At 39.3% G+C, this 20,547-nt stretch overlaps 1 protein-coding gene across 2 annotated transcripts in view; it reads left to right on the top strand.

Annotated features, from left to right (window-relative positions):
- FBXL5 (F-box and leucine rich repeat protein 5) overlaps positions 1–20,547 on the top strand; it is a 61,882-nt gene that overhangs the window by 17,537 nt on the left and 23,798 nt on the right. For both annotated transcript variants that reach the window (XM_051830211.2, XM_051830210.2), the window contains exons 4-9: positions 2,462–2,648; positions 5,230–5,412; positions 9,088–9,213; positions 14,755–14,903; positions 15,497–15,579; positions 16,776–17,501. In XM_051830211.2, the coding sequence (XP_051686171.2) occupies positions 2,462–2,648; positions 5,230–5,412; positions 9,088–9,213; positions 14,755–14,903; positions 15,497–15,579; positions 16,776–17,501 (1,454 nt within the window). The remainder of the gene's footprint in view (positions 1–2,461; positions 2,649–5,229; positions 5,413–9,087; positions 9,214–14,754; positions 14,904–15,496; positions 15,580–16,775; positions 17,502–20,547) is intronic.

The raw sequence follows: 20,547 nt of genomic DNA, 5'->3' as shown, positions 1-20,547 counted from the left end.
TGAATAAATATTAAAAAATTCATCAGTTTTATGCCTAATACACATATATTAAGGGTTTTATTCAGTGGGTGAGCAAAACATTTTCCCTTCTTTAATATGGGATGAACATTAGTGTAAGATACAGAGAAAACATTTTATGAGGATCTACATCCTTGTTCAGCTATAATGCAGTTGTCAATTATAACTTCATCTTATAATCAGACTGATTGAAAAAAAGACAACAACCTACTTAATCCCTTTCCAGACCAGTTAAATCAGGTAGGAGGCATTGGCATGAGTATTTTTTTCAGGGCTCCCAAACTTAATGTATATGCAGCCAGCATATTACATTGAATATGCTTTGAAACCAGTGTTACTAAAGCAGTGTTGCCCATACTGTGCTACTCATCAAAATTATCCGTGGAGGGCTGGCATTTTTCCTAGTAGTTAAGATGATGGTTGGGAGCCTGCACCCCATATTGGAGTGCCTGGATTCCAGTCCAGTCACTCCCAATTTCAGCCTCCTGCGGATGTTCCCTGTGGGAGGCAGCAGATGCTGACGTAAATGGTTGGGTTTCTGCCATCTGCGTGGGAGACTTGGATTGCTGGTCCCTGGCTTTGGTCTGGCCCAGACCTGACTGTTGCAGGCATTTAGGGAATGAACCAATGGATGAGACATAAGTCTGTTTTTATCTCTCAAATAAATGCATAAAATAAAAAATAAATATCTGTGAAACTAAAAAAAAAAAAAAAATAGAAAACTTTGTTTCTACCTCTCATTTGTTTCACTGAAGTTTTCCATAAATGATTATCTAGGAGTCCCTGTGGTAAAATAGTGATTTGAGGAAACATCTCCAAAACCCAGAAACAATATTGAATAGTTCAGAATCTTAGTAGAATTCTTACTTTGATGGTTTCACTACTCTTGAGTTTCATTTTCACTTGAGGTGGAGGTTGTTCTTGTGTGGAGTTCAGTTTTTTTTTTTTTAATTTTTTATTTAGTAAATATAAATTTTCAAAGTACAGTTAATGGATTACAATGGCTCTCCCCCCCCCATAATTTCCCTCCCACTCACATCCCTCCCGTCTCCCGCTCCCTCTCCTATTCCATTCACATCAAGTTTCATTTTCAATTATCTTTATATACAGAAGATCGATTCGGTATATATTAAGTAAAGATTTCATCAGTTTGCAACCACACAGAAACACAAACTGTAAAATACTGTTTCAGTACTAGTTATAGCATTACTTCACATTGGACAACACGTTAAGGACAGATCCCACATGAGAAGTAAGTACACAGTGACTCCTGTTGTTGACTTAACAAATTGACACTCTTGTTTATGGCATCAGTAATCTCCCTAGGCTCTAGTCATGAGTTGCCAAGGCTATGGAAGCCTTTTGAGTTCGCCGACTTCATCTTATTCAACAGGGTCATAGTCAAAGTGGAAGTTCTCTCTTCCCTTCAGAGAAAGGTACCTCCTTCTTTGATGGCCCCTTTCTTTCCACTGGGATCTCACTTGCAGAGATCTTCCATTTAGGTCTTCTTCTTCTTTTTTTTTTTTTTCCAGGGTGTCTTGGCTTTCCATGCCTAAAATACTCTCATGGGCTCTTCAGCCAGATCCAAATGCCTTAAGGGCTGATTCTGAGGCCAGAGTGCTATTTAGGACATCTGCCATTCTATGAGTCTACTGTGTATCCCGCTTCCCATGATGGATCGTTCTCTCCCTTTTTGATTCCATCAGCTAGTATTAGCAGACACTAGTCTTGTTTGTGTGATCCCTTGGACTCTTAGACCTATCAGTGTGATCAATTGTGAACTGAAATTGATCCCTTGGACTAGTGAGATGGCATTGGTACATGCCACCTTGATGGGATTGTATTGGGATCCCCTGGCATGATTCTAACTCCACCATTTGGGGCAAGTCTGATTGAGCATGTCCCAAATTGTACATCTGCTCCCTCTCTTATTCCCACTCTTATATTTAACAGGGATCACTTTTCAGTTAAAATTTAAACACCTAAGAATAATTGCGTGTTAATCACAGAGTTCAACCAGTAGTACTAGAACAAAACAAAGAGAAAATACTAAAATGGATAAAGTATTACATTGTACATCAACAGTCAGGACAAGAGCTGATCAAGTCACTGTTTCTCATAGTGTCCATTTCACTTCAACAGGTGGAGTTCAGTTTTTACAGTACAAGAAGGCAGTAAATTGACCTGTGTCTAACACTAAAAATGCCTGTTTATGAAACTCAGTGCAGGAGAATCCTCTGGTCTTGATGCTTTCAAGTTGCTTAGAGTTTGACTTAGCTGGAGAAAGCACAGAGAAAAGGATCCTTTTGACAACATTTTCTGCAATTTTATCTCTGAAATATACAGTCATAATAATATACTTGAGCCATTACTAATATGAAGAGTGTAGAGTAAAACAAAACAAATTAATTATCTTACCTTATGAATATTCTGTTTAATTTAGGTTTTCCAGCCCATGTTAATGGAATATTTTACTTATGAAGAACTTAAGGATATTAAAAAGAAAGTGATTGCACAACACTGCTCTCAGAAGGATACTGCAGAACTCCTTAGAGGACTTAGTCTATGGAATCAAGCTGAAGAACGACAGAAGTTTTTTAAATATTCTGTGGATGAAAAGTCAGATAAAGGTGGGATTGATATATGTAGATAGAGAACATTTTAGTTAGAGAACATTTTATTAGCTCAAGGCCTTTGACCTCTTGTTGATATGAACTGTAGATTTTGTTTGAGGAATCATTTAACTCAGGCTTACAGTGTGGTTAGTTGAAGCCTTTTAAATCACTTAACAAATTTAAATGAGGACTGTAGTTTCTATTTCATTTAAAAAATTTTAATGTGTAAAAATGGTGCTATGTATGGTGTGCCATGTGATGATGTTTTGGTACATGTATACATTGTGTAATGTCCAATCTGTGTAGTTTCTGTTTTATAATTTAGTGTTGTCTATGATTTATCATCTCATATACTTGGGTCATAAACGGTATAGTGTTTCTTGAATGAATTTATATATGCAAACAATATATATTTTGTTTTTGACAGGCAGAGTGGACAGTGAGAGAGAGAGACAGAGAGAAAGGTCTTCCTTTTGTCGTTGGTTCACCCTCCAATGGCTACCGCGGCCGCCTGATCCAAAGGCAGGAGCCAGGTGCTTCTCCTGGTATCCCATGTGGGTGCAGGGCCCAAGGACTTGGGCCATCCTCCACTGCACTCCCTGGCCACAGCAGAGAGCTGGCCTGGAAGAGGGGCAACCGGGACAGAATCCGGTGCCCCGACTGGGGTTCCGACTGGGACTAGAACCCGGTGTGCCAGCGCTGCAAGGCGGAGGATTAGCCTATTGAGCCGCAGCGCTGGCTTGCAAACAATATTAATAATATTTGGCCAACCAAAGTTATTGAAAACCACCATGAACAGAGCACTTTTATAGTGTAATCCAACATTATGGATTCCATGGATCATAGTGGCTTTTTTTTTCTTTTTTTCATTGATTTTCTAAATCATTCATATGGATGGTCCCCAATTTAAAATTGTTCAGTTAATGATTTTTTTTGACTATATGATGGTGCAGAAGTGGAAGGCATATTGTACTTCACGTTTTTTGTTTTGGTTTCTTCCCAGGCTGGCAGTATTTGGTATGATACTCTCTAGTGATGCTGGGCAGTGGCAGCCATAGCTTCCAGTCAGCCATGCAAGTCACAAAGGCAAAAGCTGACACAGCACAATGTATTGTGCAGCTAAGCTATGATATTTGGTAGATTAGGTGAATTAAATACATTTTCAACTTTCAGTAGGTTTACTGTGCTCTAACCTCATCATAAGTCAAGGAGCAAACTACTTATATTTCTACCCTTTTTCATGTATCATTCTGTATGTTTATATCCAGTAGTACTCAAGGGAGTGAGTATGACAAAGCTTTTCTGTATACAGTTACTTTGAAAGTATACCTGCTTTTTTTTTCATAGCAGACTACCTCTTTATTTTTTATTCTTATTTATCTTTAATAGTTTTGCCCTTTAAGACATAATTAAAGAAACAGTTGGCATTCTCAGGTTTGTAAAAATTTCCTTACTTCCTGATGGGTGGTAGCAATGGTTTTCCTGTTAAAATAGACTACAATTTTTTAAAATTAGTCCTTTATTCTTGTTTTTATATAATAAAGTAGGTTAAACTCATGTTGAAACAAAAATATTGTAAGTTAAGCTGTAATTAGGCCCATAAAGTTTGTATACTTTACTCTGAAATGCAGCTTGTGCCTCATATACCAAGCTAAGATCTGTTAGATCTGGTTTAATTGTAATTATAACATGAGATTTAAAAGCATCACACTTAATTATGTTTAATTTTCTTCTTCAAAGCAAATTATAGCTGTGTTATGTTTAAAATATTTGGCATTTTAAAAGTGGTAGTCTAAAGCAATTTGATCATCCTATTTCTATATTTAAGTCGTTTTGTGAAGACATGATATACAAGATTCTTAAATTCTTTGTAGTAGAATTTAGTATACATCTTTTATTTAGTACTGTATTTTCATTTGCTTTCAAAAAATTGCTGCTGAAATAATACATTGTAAGAAATACATCTAATGACTTAGTTTCTCTGGTAGTTGCTGACAAGAGTCCCTTTCATTGTATACCAGCATCAGAACTATTTATATTGTATCAACTAGTATATAACTTAGGTAAGTTATGTATAGGTTAATGAAGTTAGATACCACAGACCTTCTATATGAAATAAGAAAATTAAAAAGGGAACATGTGGAAAGTCCTAACAGGAGTCATAATGCCTGAATAGAACATATGAGATTTGTGGGTGTCATTAAAATGCCTTGGAGATCTCATAATCTGGCCTACTATATACTTACTGATTTAAAGCTGTGTAACCTGTTTGGTTCCTTTTCCAAATGATGCTACTTATGCTACAAAGTGAGTATTGTTTTTGCTGTAATGCTTTTGTAAGAGGAAGTCAAATGTGTATTCATTATTGTAGCTCCCACTGGTGGAGTATGATTTGGGCTATGATAGTTTAACCCTACAGGTTCTTAACAATTTTAACATCCTCATGGGACCTGTAAAACATGTTACTTCCTGTTCACATCTTGCAAGCAGGAAGGAATTAACTCCAGGTACTGGATTTTATTTATAGAAATGTGGTTGTAATTTCTTGTTGCGTTCTTAAAGCCTTTACTGATAATTTTTTTCTTTTTTATTTCAGAAGCAGAAGTATCAGAACACTCCACAGGTATAACCCATCTTCCTCCTGAGGTAATGCTGTCAATTTTCAGTTATCTTAATCCTCAGGAACTATGTCGATGCAGTCAAGTAAGCACGAAATGGTCTCAGCTGGCAAAAACCGGATCACTTTGGAAACATCTTTACCCTGTTCATTGGGCAAGAGGTATGTTAATGGGACTTTTAAATTTTTTTAAAAAATACTATGATGTATTTTTCTAGGTGAATACTTGCAGTCATTAGTAAGCAGAATCAGGAAAGAAAACTGAGAGGTTGACTAAAAAGTGGATTTCATTGTTAGGTGATGAATTCTTGGTATACATTTTTGAAAAGCTAATAATGGTAAAATGTTCATGGCTAAATTATATGGTGTCTGCAGTTTCCTTCAAAATAACTAGGAAAAATAGTCTGGGGAGGAAATGCAAAGATTGACAAAATGTTGATAAATGTTCATGATAGGTAATGGGGTACATGGAGATTCATTGTATTAGTTCTTTCTATATTTGACTATGTTTAGAATTTTTCATAAAACTTTTAAAATTGATTTTCAGAACAGTTAAGTAAATTATTTGAGATCTTTTTTTAAAAAAAGATTTATTTATTTATTTGAAAGAATTAGAGAGGGAGAAAGATCTACCATCTACTGGTTCACTCCCCAAATGGACCCAGTGGCCAGGCCTGGGCCAGACTGAAGCCAGGAGCCAAGAGCTCCATCCTGATCTCCCATGTGGGTACAAGGGCCCAAGCACATGGGCCATCCTCTGCTGCTTTCCCAGGCACACTAGCAGGGAGCTGGCCCGGAAGTGGAGCATCTGGGACTCAAACTGGTACCTATTTGGGATGCTGGCACTGTATACAGTGACTTCACCCTCTTGTGCTACAGTGACAGCCCTTTGAATATCTTAAAAATAGAGAATTCTATGAAATTTTAAGATGAGGTACCATTATGGCTTATCTTGGTGGTGAATCAAAATAATCTATTTTTGTCTATAACATTTTTTGTGATGGGTAATTTCTCATATCACAAACTCATTAATTTCATTGTAGTGTGTTACTTACACATGTGAATAGTTAAAGAACATTTTCTTTTCATGAGCATATTTTACAACCATGGATTCTCATAGCTCATGGCATCTCCTGTCACTGAATTAAAAGTGTTTTCTAGGTGAATATTAACTTAAAAATTTACATTAACTTTTTTATAGTTCTCCATTTTGTGAGATTTTAACATGGAAATATTTTTTTAAAAAAGGTTTGTTTGTTTATTTATTTTAAAGGCAGAGTTAAAGGGAGGGAGGGACAGAGATCTTTCATCTGCTGGCTTACTTCCCAGATGGCTGCAACCACCAGAGATGAACTCGTCCTGTCAGTGGCCAGGAGCTTCTTTCCGGTCTCCCACATGGGTGCAGGGGTCCAAGTACTTGGGCCATCTTCCACTGCTTTCCCAGGTAAATCAGCCGGGACCTGAACTGGTGGCCATGTGGGATGCCAGCACTCCATATGGTTGCTTTATCTGCTACGCCACAGTGTTGGCCCCAGAAATATGTGTTTATCACATCATTTTGTGTTTGATTCAAATTATGAATATTTTAAAAAGTTCTTATTTGTTCCAATAGTATATAAAATTAAAAATGTTAGAGGGGCAGGCGCTGTGGCATAGTTGGTAAGGCCACTGCCTGCAGTGCCGGCATCTCATATGGGTGCCAGTTTGAGACCCAGCTGCTCCACTTCCAATCCAGCTCTCTGCTATGGCCTGGGAAAGCAGTAGGAGATGGCCCAAGTCCTTGGGCCCCTGTACCCGTGTGGGAGACCTAGAAGAAGCTCCCAGCTCCTGGCTTCAGTTCGGCACAGCTCCAGTTGTTGCAGCCAATTGGGGAGTGAACCAGCAGATGGAAGATTCTCTCTCTCTGCCTCCCCTTCTCTCTCTGTATAACTCTGATTTTCAAAGAAATAAATAAATCTTAAAAAAAGATATTTAATATTTTTGAGTTAAGCTATTTGGAGTGTTGGGTAGACTTATATGATCCAAATAATTAGAATCGTTATTTTTTATGCAGAATAACTTTTCCTGTTAGTTGTAGGATAATGAAATATTGAGTGAGCAGTTAAATAAGAGATGCATCAAGTACTTTTTTGTTGTATCCAATTATGAGTTCTTAATTGAAGACGACTTCACATATGAATGCAAATGTAATAGTGCTATTAGTGAATGCACTCAAAACTTTAATATGCCTTTTTAAAAAAATGTATTTAAGCAAGGAGTTCCAATAAAAATGGTTTTTATATATGGGATTTGTTTTGAGTGGTTTTCAGTCCAAATTGATTTTTTTCTTTTTTGACAGGTAGAATTATAGACAGAGAAACAGAGAGAAAGGTCTTCCTTCCGTTGGTTCACTCCCCAAATGGCTGCTACGGCTGGCGCTGCGCCAGTCTGAAGCCAGGAGCCAGGTGCTTCTTCCTGGTCTCCCATGAGGGTGCAGGGGCCCAAACACTTGGGCCATCTTCCACTGTCCTCCCGGGCCCCAGCAGAGAGCTGGACTGAAAGAGGAGCAACCAGGACTAGAACCGGTGCCCATATGGGGTTAACCGGCGCCACCCCCACCTCCCTCCCCACAACATTTGAAATGTTTGGAAACATTTTTTGTTCATCCCATATTGTTTTATTCTGGCATCTAGTGGGTAAAGGCCAGGGTTGCTGCTAAGCACCCTACAATCCACAAAATAACCTGTAACAAAGAATTTCTGGCCAAGGGCAAGTGTTGTGGCATAGTGGCTTAGCATGCCACTTGGACCTGACTACTGTCCTTCTGATCCAGCTCCCTGCTAATGCATCTTGGGAGTCATGGGACGATGGCTCAAGTGGTTGGGCCCCTGCTACCCTCATGGGAGACTTGGATGGAGTCCTGGTTTCTGGCTTTGGCCTACCTCAACATCGGCTGTTCTGGGCATTTGGAGGGTAAACCAGCAGATGGAAGATCAGTAGATCGCTATTTCTCTCGCTCTCGCTCTCGCGCGCGCTCTCTCTCTCTCTCTGTCTTTCAAGTAGATAAAAATAAACAAATAAGTATTTTTAAAAAAAGAATACTCTAGCCGGATATGTCAGTAATATTAAGGTTGAGAATCCCTATTTTAGATGTAGTATTAAGAATAAATACATTAATTCTGCATTGTCTTTCACAGTAATGTAGTTTAGTTGCAATATATTTTCCAGGATTTCTATTTATGGTTTAGCTTTACCTTAGTCTTTCCCTTTGAGTTCTATTCCTGCCTACTTCTGAATTAGAGTCCAATATGCTTTGGTTTACTAGCTAGCATTGTATTGGGACTGTCTCAGGAGCCAGGTGAAGCCACAGTAGGGGAAAAAGGTTAGGTTGTTTTCAGTGGTTTCTGAAGTTTCATGTAGGGCCATTAATAACTACTTTTTCTAGAAAAGATTACAACCACTAAGTCTATTCTGTAAAATATAACAGTTGGAAAACATTGCATACAGAGAATAAATACATAGTAAGGGTATAGCAGTCTATGTACATTTTTGTAGTTCTGTTGTCAGTTTTAGAGAAGGATTTACTTTGGGAAAATATGAACTATTGATAATTTGTTAGTAGTATTAACTGAATCCATATATAGTCCTAGTTCTTTATTATGTTTGAAATGGAAGCATTAGCTTATTTAAGTGTAGGGTTTTTTGTTTTGTTTTGCTTTCTTTAATCCATAGTTAAATACTTCTAAAAGTAGCTGGTCTTTGCCTGTAACTTGGATGTTTCCAGTGTGTAGAGGTTTTTATTGTAAATAGATAGGTGATCTAATCTGATTTTGTTCCTCTTATTTATTCACTGGATAGGTGATTGGTATAGTGGTCCTGCAACTGAACTTGAAACTGAACCTGATGAGGAATGGGTGAAAAATAGGAAAGATGAAAGTCGTGCTTTTCAAGAGTGGGATGAAGATGCTGACATTGATGAATCTGGTAAAGCATGTTTGGGATTAAATTATTACATGACATTTTAATAGCTGATATTATGTTTAATAATTAGGAATTAAGATTCACGTGTTTTCTGAGGAAATGGGGCTTTGTTTTTTTTTTTTTTTTTTTTTTTTTTTTTTTTTTTTTTTTGAAGATTTATTTTATTTATTTGAAAGAGAGTTACAGAGTGTGGTAGAGACAGAGAGGTCTTCCATCCACTGGTTCACTTCCCAGATGGCTGCAAAGGCTGGAGCTGCGGCGATCCAAAGCCTGGAGCTTCCTCCTGCGGCAATCCAAAGCCAGGGTCTCCCACGTGGGTGCAGGGGCCCAAGAACTTGGGCTATCTTCTGCTGCCTTCCCAGGCCATAGCAGAGAGCTGGACTGGAAGAGGAGCAGCCAGGACTAGAACTGGCGTCCACACGGGATGCCGACATTTCAGGCCAGGGCTTTAACTCCCCCGGCTTTGGTTCTTTCTTTTTTTAATTTTTAATTTATTTTTTTATTTATTTGACAGGTAGAATTATAGACAGAGAAACAGAGAGAAAGGTCTTCCTTCCGTTGGTTCACTCTCCAAATGGCTGCTACGGCCCGCGCTGCGCCAATCCAAAGCCAGGAGCCAGGTGCTTCTTCCTGGTCTCCCATGTGGGTGCAGGGGCCCAGGCACTTGGGCCACCTTCCACTGCCCTCCCGGGCCCCAGCAGAGAGCTGGACTGGAAGAGGAACAACCAGGACTAGAACCGGTACCCATATGGGATGCTGGCACCACTGGTGGAGGGTTAACCAAGTGAGCCATGGCGCCAGCCCTTGGTTCGTTCTTTTAAGATTTATTTGTTTATTTTCAAAGTGTTACAGAGAGAGAGGGAGCGACAGAGTTATTCCATCCTCTGGTTCACTCCCCAGTTAGCCACAATGACCAGGGCTGGGTCAGACTAAAGCCATGAGCCAGGAGCTTCGTCTAGATCTCTCACATGGGTGGCAGGACTCCAAACACTTAGGCCTCTTTTCCCAGGTCATTAGCAGACAGCTGGATCGGAAGCAGGGCAGCAGGATGTGAACCAGCACCCATATGGGATGCTGGCATCTTAGGCAATGGCTTTACCCGCTATGGCACAGCGCCAGCCCGTTTGTTCATTTTTTTATTTTAGACGGAGAGAGACAGTAAGAGGCAGAAGGACAGAGCGCTCCCTTCCACTGGTTCACTTCCCAGATGTCCACGATGGCCAAAACTGGGCTGTGCCAAAGCCAGGAATTGGCAACTCAATCCAGGTCTCTCACATGCCTGGAGGAACCCATTTAATTGAGCCATCACTGCTGCCTCCCAGGTTTGCATTAGCAGATGCTGTATCAAGAGCTAGGGATCAGACCCTGGTTCTCTGATATGGGACACTGGTGGTATCTTAGCCACTAGGCTAAGGGCCCACCAAGAAATGGTGTTTTTAAGCCTACTACTTTTTAAAATTTGAAGGAGTAATATGCAGATTTAAAATTTATTCTGTTTAAAATTTTTTCCTGAGGTATACAGGATTGTTTCTCATGGTTTTTTTTTTTTTTTTTTTTTTTTTTTTTTTTTTTTTTTAAGATTTTATTTATTTGAAAGAGTTGGAGAGGAAAGCCAGAGAGAGGTTTTCCATTCCACTGGTTCACTCCCCAAATAATCGCTCAGCCATAGCTGAGCTGATCCGAAGCCAGGAATCAGAAGCTTCTTCCAGGTCTCCTACGCGGATGCAGGGGCCCAAGGAGTTGTGCCATCTTCCACTGCTTTAACCCACTGCACAACAGCACCAGCCCCTCCTATGTGTTTTTATATTAAAATTAAAAATCGGAAATAATGCCTGTTTTCTCTTGGGCAATAATGTATAATCATTATAATGCTTTATAGTTTACATTGTGTTTTTAGGGGCCATTTCAATTGAATTTTCAGTTCAGTGGCATTTATTCAGTCATCTGTGGTGTAGCAGAGCAAACCATGAAAGCTGTTGAGTCTGTTTATTCATTTGTAAAGTCATAGCCCTTACCTCATAAGATTGTTATAGAATTAAGTAATAGATATGAAAATTCTTTGTTAGTGATAAGAGATTGGCTAAAATAGTTTTTACATTCTTTAAGCACTGTGGGAGAGTTCATAGGTGACTCATTCTATATCTTTAAAGAATTCACAAATGGGAAGATTTAGACTGTAATACTTAATTCAAGGCATGTAATGAAAAATACTGTAATAGAAGGGCAGAGATACTCCTAGAGTATGGAGGAAGAAGACCTAAATTCTGTCATTGAGATTAAGCTAGATAATAATTAGTAAAAGATGATAGTTAAAAGTTAACAGTTGTGATATTTTTGTAGTTTTTTAAAAAAAGATTTTATTTATTTGAAAGTCAGAAATACAGAGAGAGAGAGATTGATCTTCCATCCTTTGGTTCATTCACTAAATGGCTGCAACAGCCAGGGCTGGGCCAGGCTGAAGCCAGGAGCTTCTTCTGAGTCTCCTATGTGGGTGCAGGGGCCCAAGTACTGTGAGCCATCTTTCGCTGCTTTCCTAGGCACATTAGCAGGAAGCTGGATCAGAAGTGAAGCAACCAGGAACTGAACTGGTGCCCATATGGGATGCCAGCACTGCAAACTGAGGCTTAACCATCTATGCCACAGCTCTGACTCCTGTTTTTATAAAACTGAAACTCTAGGGAGTTTTTATTTGTAAAGCTTCCCGCTTAAAAGTTAGGTAGTCTGGTAAAATAACTACACATGGAAGGGCCGGCGCTGTGGCTTAGCAGGTTAAGCCACCACCTGTAGTTTTCGCATTCCATATGGACACTGGTTCAATTCCCAGCTGCTCCACTTCTGATCCAGCTCCCTGCTGTTGTGGCCATTTGTGCAGTGAACCAGCACGTGGAACATCTTTCTCTCTGTCCTCTTCTTCTCTCTGTAGCTCTGCCTTTCAATTAAATAAATAAATATTTGAAATAAGGGAAAAAAAAGAACTATACATGTGGAAAGTAAGAACTCTAAGTATAAGGACGATTCTTTCAGCAGCTAATGTAGTTTATTCTTTATTTTTGAATGATTTATTTTATTTATTTGAAAGAGCTACAGACAGAGGTAGAACCAGAGACAGAAAGGTCTTTCATCCGCTGGTTCACTCCCCAAATGACACTGATGGCCAGAGCTGAGCTGATCTGGAGCCAGGAGCTTCCCTTAGGTCTCCCAAGCTGGTGCAGGGGCCTAAGTAACTTGGGCCATCATCCACTGCTTTCCCAGGCCCTAGCGGAGAGCTGGATCAGAAGTAGGGCAGCCGGAACTCGAACAGGTGCCCATATAGGATGCCAGCACCATAAGCCAGGGCTGTAACCTGCTGCACCACAGCGATGGCCCCAATGTAGTTTATTCTTAGGAAATGAAGCTGATACATTTTGGTATAGATTTGAAACTTTGGAAAGTGTTTCTTTTTAAAAGTTTTAAAAAAATCAAAGCAACATTTATTCAAAAGGCAGAGTGACTGAGGGCAGCAGAGGCAGAGAAAGGTATGTCATCCATCCCCAAATGTTACAACAGCCAGAGCTTGGCCAGGCAGAAGCCATGAGCCAGGAACTTCATCTGGGTCTCCGATGTAGGTAGCAGGAATCCAAGCATACAGGCTGCCATTTGCGGCTTTCATAGGCAAGTTAAATAGGAAGGTGGATCAGAAGTGGAGCAGCCTGGACTCAAACTGCCCCTCTGCTATGGAGTACTGGTGTTGCAAGTGGCAGCTTAACCTGGTACAACATATTGCTAGCTTCTGGAAGGTGCTTTTTTAAGGAAGAGGTCTATTCCAGTGAGATTTGGTGTTGTGTTTACCTGTGACACTCTTGTAGTATGAGGGATATAAACATGAACCAAAGGGAAAAAACACTCTGATCCTGTTGAACTTAAAATTTGGAATGGGTAGGCAAACAATAAACACAGATTAAGTATGTGCTCTGTTAGATGGTGATAAGCATCTTGGAGAAAAACAAAAAAGAAGGAGAAATATGCCAGAAAGAGTTGAAACGGTTGCAGTTTTAATTGGAGGGATTATTAAGAAATTTGAGCAAAGAATTTAGGTAAGACTTAATTACCCATTCTAGAAGATTTTTTCATGGTGTTTATATTCAGAATTTTAAAGGCTTTGCCCAGCTTAGTTGGTTTGCTTCAGTATTTGAAGAAAGGCAAAGAAAAGACTTGTTTCCTTCATGTTGAAAGGGAAATTTAAGGCTATAAAAATGGAACCTTCTAAGATACGCATTTATTTTGTTAGTGTATGTAAGGCAACTTTGGATTTCCCATCTACTACAGTGCTTTTTCAGTTTTGTTTTCTTTAGTAGTCCTGTAGAGAAAGGATTTTTAGTTTAGTTTTTTTTTTTTATTCTTAAAGATTTATTCCTTTATTTGAAACAGTTATGTAGAGAGAAATTTGCTGTCCCTGGTTCACTCACCAAATGGCTGCACCATCCTGAGCTGGGACAGGCTGAAGCCAGGAGTTAGGAGCTTCATTTGGGTCTGCCATGTGGTTAATAGGGGCCTCAGCTCTTTGGCTGCCCTCTGCTGCTTTCCCAGGTGCATGAGCAGGGATCTGTATTGGCAGTGGAGCAGGCGGGACTCAAACCAGTCCTCATATGGCATGCTGGCATCAGTGCAGGCAGCAGCTTAACCTGCTGTACTCCAATGCCAGCCCCAGTTTTCCTTTTTCCTAGATTTCACAGGAAACTGTACACATTTAGATGTAAAGGACCACAGGAACAAAAGAGTGACTTGAGAATAAAATTAAAGTAGAATAAATAGGGCTTACTAAATTAATTTTGATTTCTTTTTATATTTTACATGTATGTCTGGTTAAAGCAGGAGTTGAGGATAATACCGTAAACCCAGTGCCAATCATAAGAAAATCAGTAATTGTTCTTTTCACTTATATTCCTTTTGTCTACTGTATTTTGTTTTAAGTGAGATTTCTTTAAATTCACTGTTTTAAATTCTTTCATGTTTAGAGACATTCAAGTTGGGTCTTTAGGTGAGCATGATAATAGGAGTCATTGTTTTTAGTGTAGTTAGTGTGTTTTTGCCTTGTATTAAATTGGAGTTTGTAGTATTTTTATTGTAGTTGTTGCTTCAGTAGTACAACTTTATAAACACTCAAACTTCACAGGAGTTATTAAGTGAAAGACAAAAGTCATGTTTATTTTTAACTTCTGAAAAATTGTGAGGTACTTTACTTTGCTTGACTCATTGTGATCAGATTAATTCAGCTTCAAATCCCTTCTAGCTCTGTGACTTTTTTGCTTAGGTAGAATAACTCATAATACTTCTTACCATGGGCCATTTTTCATTTGATATCATCTATTCTCTTGAAAAATTTTTACTGTTCTTCTAATATTCAGAATTTTTTTTCCCAAAACTATTTTGTTGCCTGAAAATGGGATTTTACATTAGGGAGTTTAAAGATAATGTAAAATATTTTATACTTAACAATTTGAATTTTTAAGTGACCTAATTATAATTAGTTTATCAAGTTCATAGACTTTTTAATTCATTTTACAGAAGAGGCTGCAGAGGAATCGATTGCTATCAGCATTGCACAGATGGAAAAACGTTTACTTCATGGCTTAATCCATAATGTGCTACCATATGTTGGTACTTCTGTAAAAACGTTAGTATTAGCATACAGTTCTGCAGTTTCCAGCAAAATGGTATGTATGCATTAGCATTAGTTTGGGTATTAAGGAAAATTGCAATGATATTACTTCAGTTGCTAATTCTTGAGTCTGATTAAGGGAAAAAAGAAACCAAAACAATTATTAGGTGCCATCCCATGAGTAGGCACACACTGCTAGATTTCATATAATTTTACTCAGTTTTCACAGCAATCTGTGTAGCATAAATATCGTTGCCTACATATTGTAGAAGAGGTAACAGACTGGAGGAGGCTGATAAGCATTGTATTCAGTTTCATAGATGTTAAGTGATGAAGACCAGTTTTATATAACTTTATGATAAAATATGTAAGACATGGTACGCTGGACAAATCAGGTGAAACCAGTTTTATGAAAGTATTTTGACTTCTACCTTCTTAAAAATATAAACGTACTGGTTTTCAATTGCATGACTACTTAAATTGGTTCCCAGGGATTGAGCCCAGAATATTTATTTTTATTGTGCTATTCAACTAATGTTTTACATCCACAGAAGTTTGAGAATCATGGTTGTATTTACTAATAGTTGTCTATTGCTTGTCTAACTGAAGGTCTGTTGATCTTTACAGTGTCTTTTTCCCCACTCTTAGGTAAGGCAGATTTTAGAGCTTTGTCCTAACCTGGAGCATCTGGATCTTACCCAGACTGACATTTCAGATTCTGCTTTTGACAGGTTAGTTTTTTTTTTTAAATATTTAAATATAATGAATTCTAGCTATGAATCAGTAGAATTGCTCTATAATTTCTTACATAGTTGCAGTTTAATCATATTGTTATTTTTTTACTACCAAATCTTAGTCATACATGACTTACTACTTGATAACACTAATTGTTTTTTTTTTAATTATTTATTTATTTTGATTTTATTTGAAAGAAACAGATTCCCCCATTAGCTAGTTCACGCCCCAAAAATGCCAGTAACAGCCAGGGCTGAGCCAGACTAAGCCAGGAGCTCCGAAATCAATCTGGGTCTTTGATTTGGGTGGCAAGGACCCAAGTATTTGAGCCATCACCTGCTGTCCCCTGGGGTGCACCCTAGCAGGCAGCAAGTCTAGCTGGAACTTGAACGAGGCACTCTTGATAGGAAATGCAGGTATCCCAAATGGCATCCTAACCGTTGAACCAAATGTCCACACATCTCCTCGCTATACCCCCATCCCACTGCTGCCCTGTTCTTTGCCTCTTGTCCATAGGTCTTAGCTGATTTTAAATTCTGATTGGTATCATCTTGCTGTCTCTGTTGTCTTTTATTGTGTCTGGGCCTTGAAGCTGTGCTGTGCAACCATGTAGACTGGTATTATATTTTTCAGGCTTCAGTTGGTCTCTGAATGCTATTTGGCAAAGATCTCTCTTAAATTCTTCACAGTTATTCTCAAATGCTACCACTTTCTTCAAGCTGCACTTTCAACAGATAATTTTTCCTTGGGTACCAACAGTTTCCCCTATTCTGTCTCACCCCTCATTCCCCCCTGGCATTTCCTGATTCAGAGGAAAAGGTAAATTCTTCTCTTGCTAAGACTAATACTCTCCCATGCCTGGAGCTTGTTTCTTCTGGATCTTCCTCCAGTAATCATTAGTTACTGTGTAGAGACTGCCTATCCTCAACTTGTTACTTTGATAATAAACTGAAGACTAGCCATTTCTTACCTTTCTCTAGTCTACCCTTTTGTTAGGTTAGCAGTTCTATTTCCTAATTTGGCATTTTTTTCCCTATTCCTAGTGTCCAAAATAGTGCCTGCAAATGATAGTGAATGTTTGAGTAACTATATTAAATTTACAATCTTTTACTTATATGTGTGTGTTTGTATGTATAATGCTTTTGATGCATTTAGCAGTATCTATTAATCATCTTTTACCTCTTAATTATAGTTGGTCTTGGCTTGGTTGCTGCCAGAGTCTCCGGCATCTTGATTTGTCTGGATGTGAAAAAATCACAGATGTGGCTCTGGAGAAGATTTCCAGGGCTCTTGGAATTCTGACATCTCATCAGAGTGGCTTTTTGAAAACTTCCACGAGGAAAATTACTTCGACTACATGGAAAAATAAAGACATTGCCATGCAGTCCACCAGGCGGTATGCCTGTTTGCACAGTTTAACCAGTGAAGGCATTGGAGAAGAAATAAATAATGAACACACCTGGACTAAGTCTGTTTCTCCTGAAAATTTTACTTCTCCATATGTGTGGATGTTAGATGCTGAAGATTTGGCTGATATTGAAGATGCTGTAGAGTGGAGACATAGAAATGTTGAGAATCTTTGTGTAATGGAGACAGCACCCAACTTCAGTTGTTCGACCTCTGGTTGTTATAATAAGGATATCGTTGGACTAAGGACTAGTGTCTGTTGGCAGCAGCATTGTGCTTCACCAGCCTTTGTGTATTGTGGTCATTCATTTTGTTGTACAGCAACAGCTCTAAGAACTATGTCAGCACTCCCAGGGTCTTCTGCAATGTGTAGAAAAGCATCAAGGACTACATTGCCCAAGGGAAAAGACTTAATTTACTTTGGGAGTGAAAAATCTGATCAAGAGACTGGACGTGTACTTTTGTTTCTCAGTCTGTCTGGATGTTATCAAATTACAGATCATGGTCTCAGGTAAGTACTCAATTGTATAGTATTAGGAAATGGATATCTTTCTCATACATGAATGGAATAAGAAATTTTTAATATAAGTTAATCATGCCCCTTTATATAGGCAGGAGAGTTAATCAAGATCAGTCCTACTTCTTAATGCTGGAACATTATGATTTCTCATATCAGCAGTTTCATTCAGTTCAAATTCATTTTGGCATATAGAACAAATTTAAAAGTTTAATCAAAACTTAGTAATGGCTACATTACATTTTTTTTCTTTTTAAAGTTTTATTTATTTATTTGAAAGAGTTACAGAGAGGCAGGAGCAGACAGAAAGATCTTACATCCACTGGTTCACTCCCGAAATGGCCACAACAGCTGGAGCTGGGCCAGTCCGAAGCCAGGAACCAGGAGCTTCTTCCAGGTCTCCCACGTGGGTACAGAAGCCCAAGGGCTTGGACCATGTTCTACTGCTTTTCTAGGCACATTAGCAGGGAACTGGATTGGAAATGGAGTAGCCGGGACCCAAACTGGCACCCATATGGGATGCTGGCATGGCAGGCAGTGGCTTTATCTGCTGTGCAACAGTGCCAGCCTCTACATTACCTTTTTTTTTTTTTTTTTTTTTGACAGGCAGAGTGGACAGTGAGAGAGACAGACAGACAGAGAAAGGTCTTCCTTTGCCGTTGGTTCACCCTCCAATGGCCGCCGCTGCAGCCGGCGCACCGCGCTGATCCGATGGCAGGAGCCAGGATCCAGGTGCTTTTCCTGGTCTCCCATGGGGTGCAGGGCCCAAGCACCTGGGCCATCCTCCACTGCACTCCCTGGCCATAGCAGAGAGCTGGCCTGGAAGAGGGGCAACCGGGACAGAATCCGGCGCCCCGACCGGGACTAGAACCCGGTGTGCCGGCGCCGCAAGGTGGAGGATTAGCCTATTGAGCCACGGCGCCGGCCTACATTACCTTTTTAAAAGATAATAAAATAGATGAATAAGATAATTTTCACCCTCAAGTACATAAAACAGAAGAAAATGTGTTATCATATACTGTTGCTGAATATTGTTACGGTGAAAAACAGAATACAAAAGTAATTTAGTGCAGCTATATAGCTTTTAAGTATTTATAGGAACAAAAGCACTTCTAGGGTAGAACTTTTTAAATTTCATGTTTTTTTGTTTTTTGAAGCAGTTTGCTTTGTTTTTTAATTTTTTTACTTCTTTGAAAGAGCAGCAGAGACAGAGATCCCCTTATCTGCTGGTTCAGTCCCCAAATGCCTGCAACTACAGGGGCTGTGCCAGGCTAAAACCAGGAGCCTGGAACTCCGTCTGGGTCTCCTGCACGTGTGGCAGGCAACCAAGTACTTGAGCCATCACCTGCTGCCTCCCAGGTGTGCAGTTAGCAAGAAGCTGTATCAGAAGTGGAGTGGGGACTTGAATCAAGGTACTCCAAAATGGGATGCAGGTGCCTGAAGTAGCATTGTAACTGCTGCACCAAATACCCATCCCTGAGGCAGAGTTTAGATACTGTAGCTGGAAATTAGAATTTTTGATCATGACGTACCTAATCTTCTGCTGTGGAAGTTCTTCATTTTATTTTCTCATTTTTATGAACACAACCTTTAGCAGATTAAATTGAACCCTTTAAAATTATTTATATGCTTTTATTTATTGGACAAAGACAAAGACATATCTTCCTTTTTTGCTGGTTTACTTTCCAAATGTCCACATGGGCTGGAGCTGAAGCTAAGAGCTTGGGACTCAATCCAGGTCTCCCAGATGGATGGCAGGGACCCAACTACTTGAATGATCACCTGCTGCCTCCTAAGGTGCACTAATATTAGTAAGAAGCTAGAATTAAAAGTGGAGCCTGGACTCTCACCCAAACTTTCCAATATAGGATGTAGGCATCCCAGACAGAGATTCAATCTACTCTCCTTTTTTTGCCCCTAGACAAAAAGAGAGGTAGAAGTGAAACATTCATTAGCCCAGAGAAGTAGCTCTTTTCAGAAACCAGGTTCTGCTATATATTCTATGAAACCCAATTGGAATTTTGTTGGGTTATGAGTACTCTATGGACAATGTTGGGGACAATACCATGGTTCACTGGCTTTAGGGCCAGACCTACTTCGGGTAGATTATGCTCTTCTTTATCTGTATAACTGGCATTTTGTAAAATATTTAACTTCATTGTTGTGAGACTTAGGTTACATGCAAAGCATCTAACAATAATGTGAGGTAGGGTTTCAATAAATACAGCTACTGTGCAATAATTGTTTGATTACCGTTGATATGAACCTTTGGAAATTGTTACAACATAAAGTTCTGGGGGGCTGATGTGACACACAGGGTTGGAGTTCCAGGAGGTTTAGTTTTATTTTATTTTTTTAAAGATTTATTTATTTGAAAGAGTTACAGAGAGTCAGAGGCAGAGAGAGAGAGAGAGGTCTTCAGTCTGCTGGTTTATTCCCCAAATGGCTGCAAGAGCTGGAGCTGGGCTGATCTGAAGCCAGGAGCTTCTTCTGAGTCTCCCACATGGGTTCAGGGGCACAAGCACTTGGCCATCTTCTACAGCTTTCCCAGGCCATAGCAAAGAGCTGGATCAGAAGTGTAGCAGCAAGAGCTAGAACAGGCACCCTTAAGGGTTGCTAGCACTGCCTTACCTGCTATGCCACAGCGCTGACCCCAGGAGGTTCACTTCTGATCCAGCTTCCTGCTAATGTTTCCTCAGAAGACAATGGAATATGGCCTAAATAATTGGGTCCCTGCCATGCACGTGGGAGACCTACTTGAAGTTCCTGACTTCTGGCTTTGGTCTGACATAGCTCCGACTCTTGTAGGCATTTGACAAGTGAACCAGCAGATCCTCCCTGTCACTTTGCCTTTTAAATAATTAATTAAAAAATGTTTAGGGATAATGGGATTAAAAGATGTTTAAGTGCAAAAGTATTTTGTAGTACATGCATAGTTTTTTCATAAAATATGCAGTTTCTATGAACTTTTGAATATCCCTCATTTGCATAGATTTCAAATTTTTTTTCACAGAAGGAAATTTAATCTTAATTATATTTT

This window comes from Oryctolagus cuniculus, chromosome 2, assembly GCF_964237555.1.
Source record: "Oryctolagus cuniculus chromosome 2, mOryCun1.1, whole genome shotgun sequence".
Classification (NCBI taxonomy): domain Eukaryota; kingdom Metazoa; phylum Chordata; class Mammalia; order Lagomorpha; family Leporidae; genus Oryctolagus; species Oryctolagus cuniculus.
The sequence above is the reverse complement of the archived record's forward strand: the minus strand, read 5'-3'. Positions and strand labels throughout refer to the sequence as shown.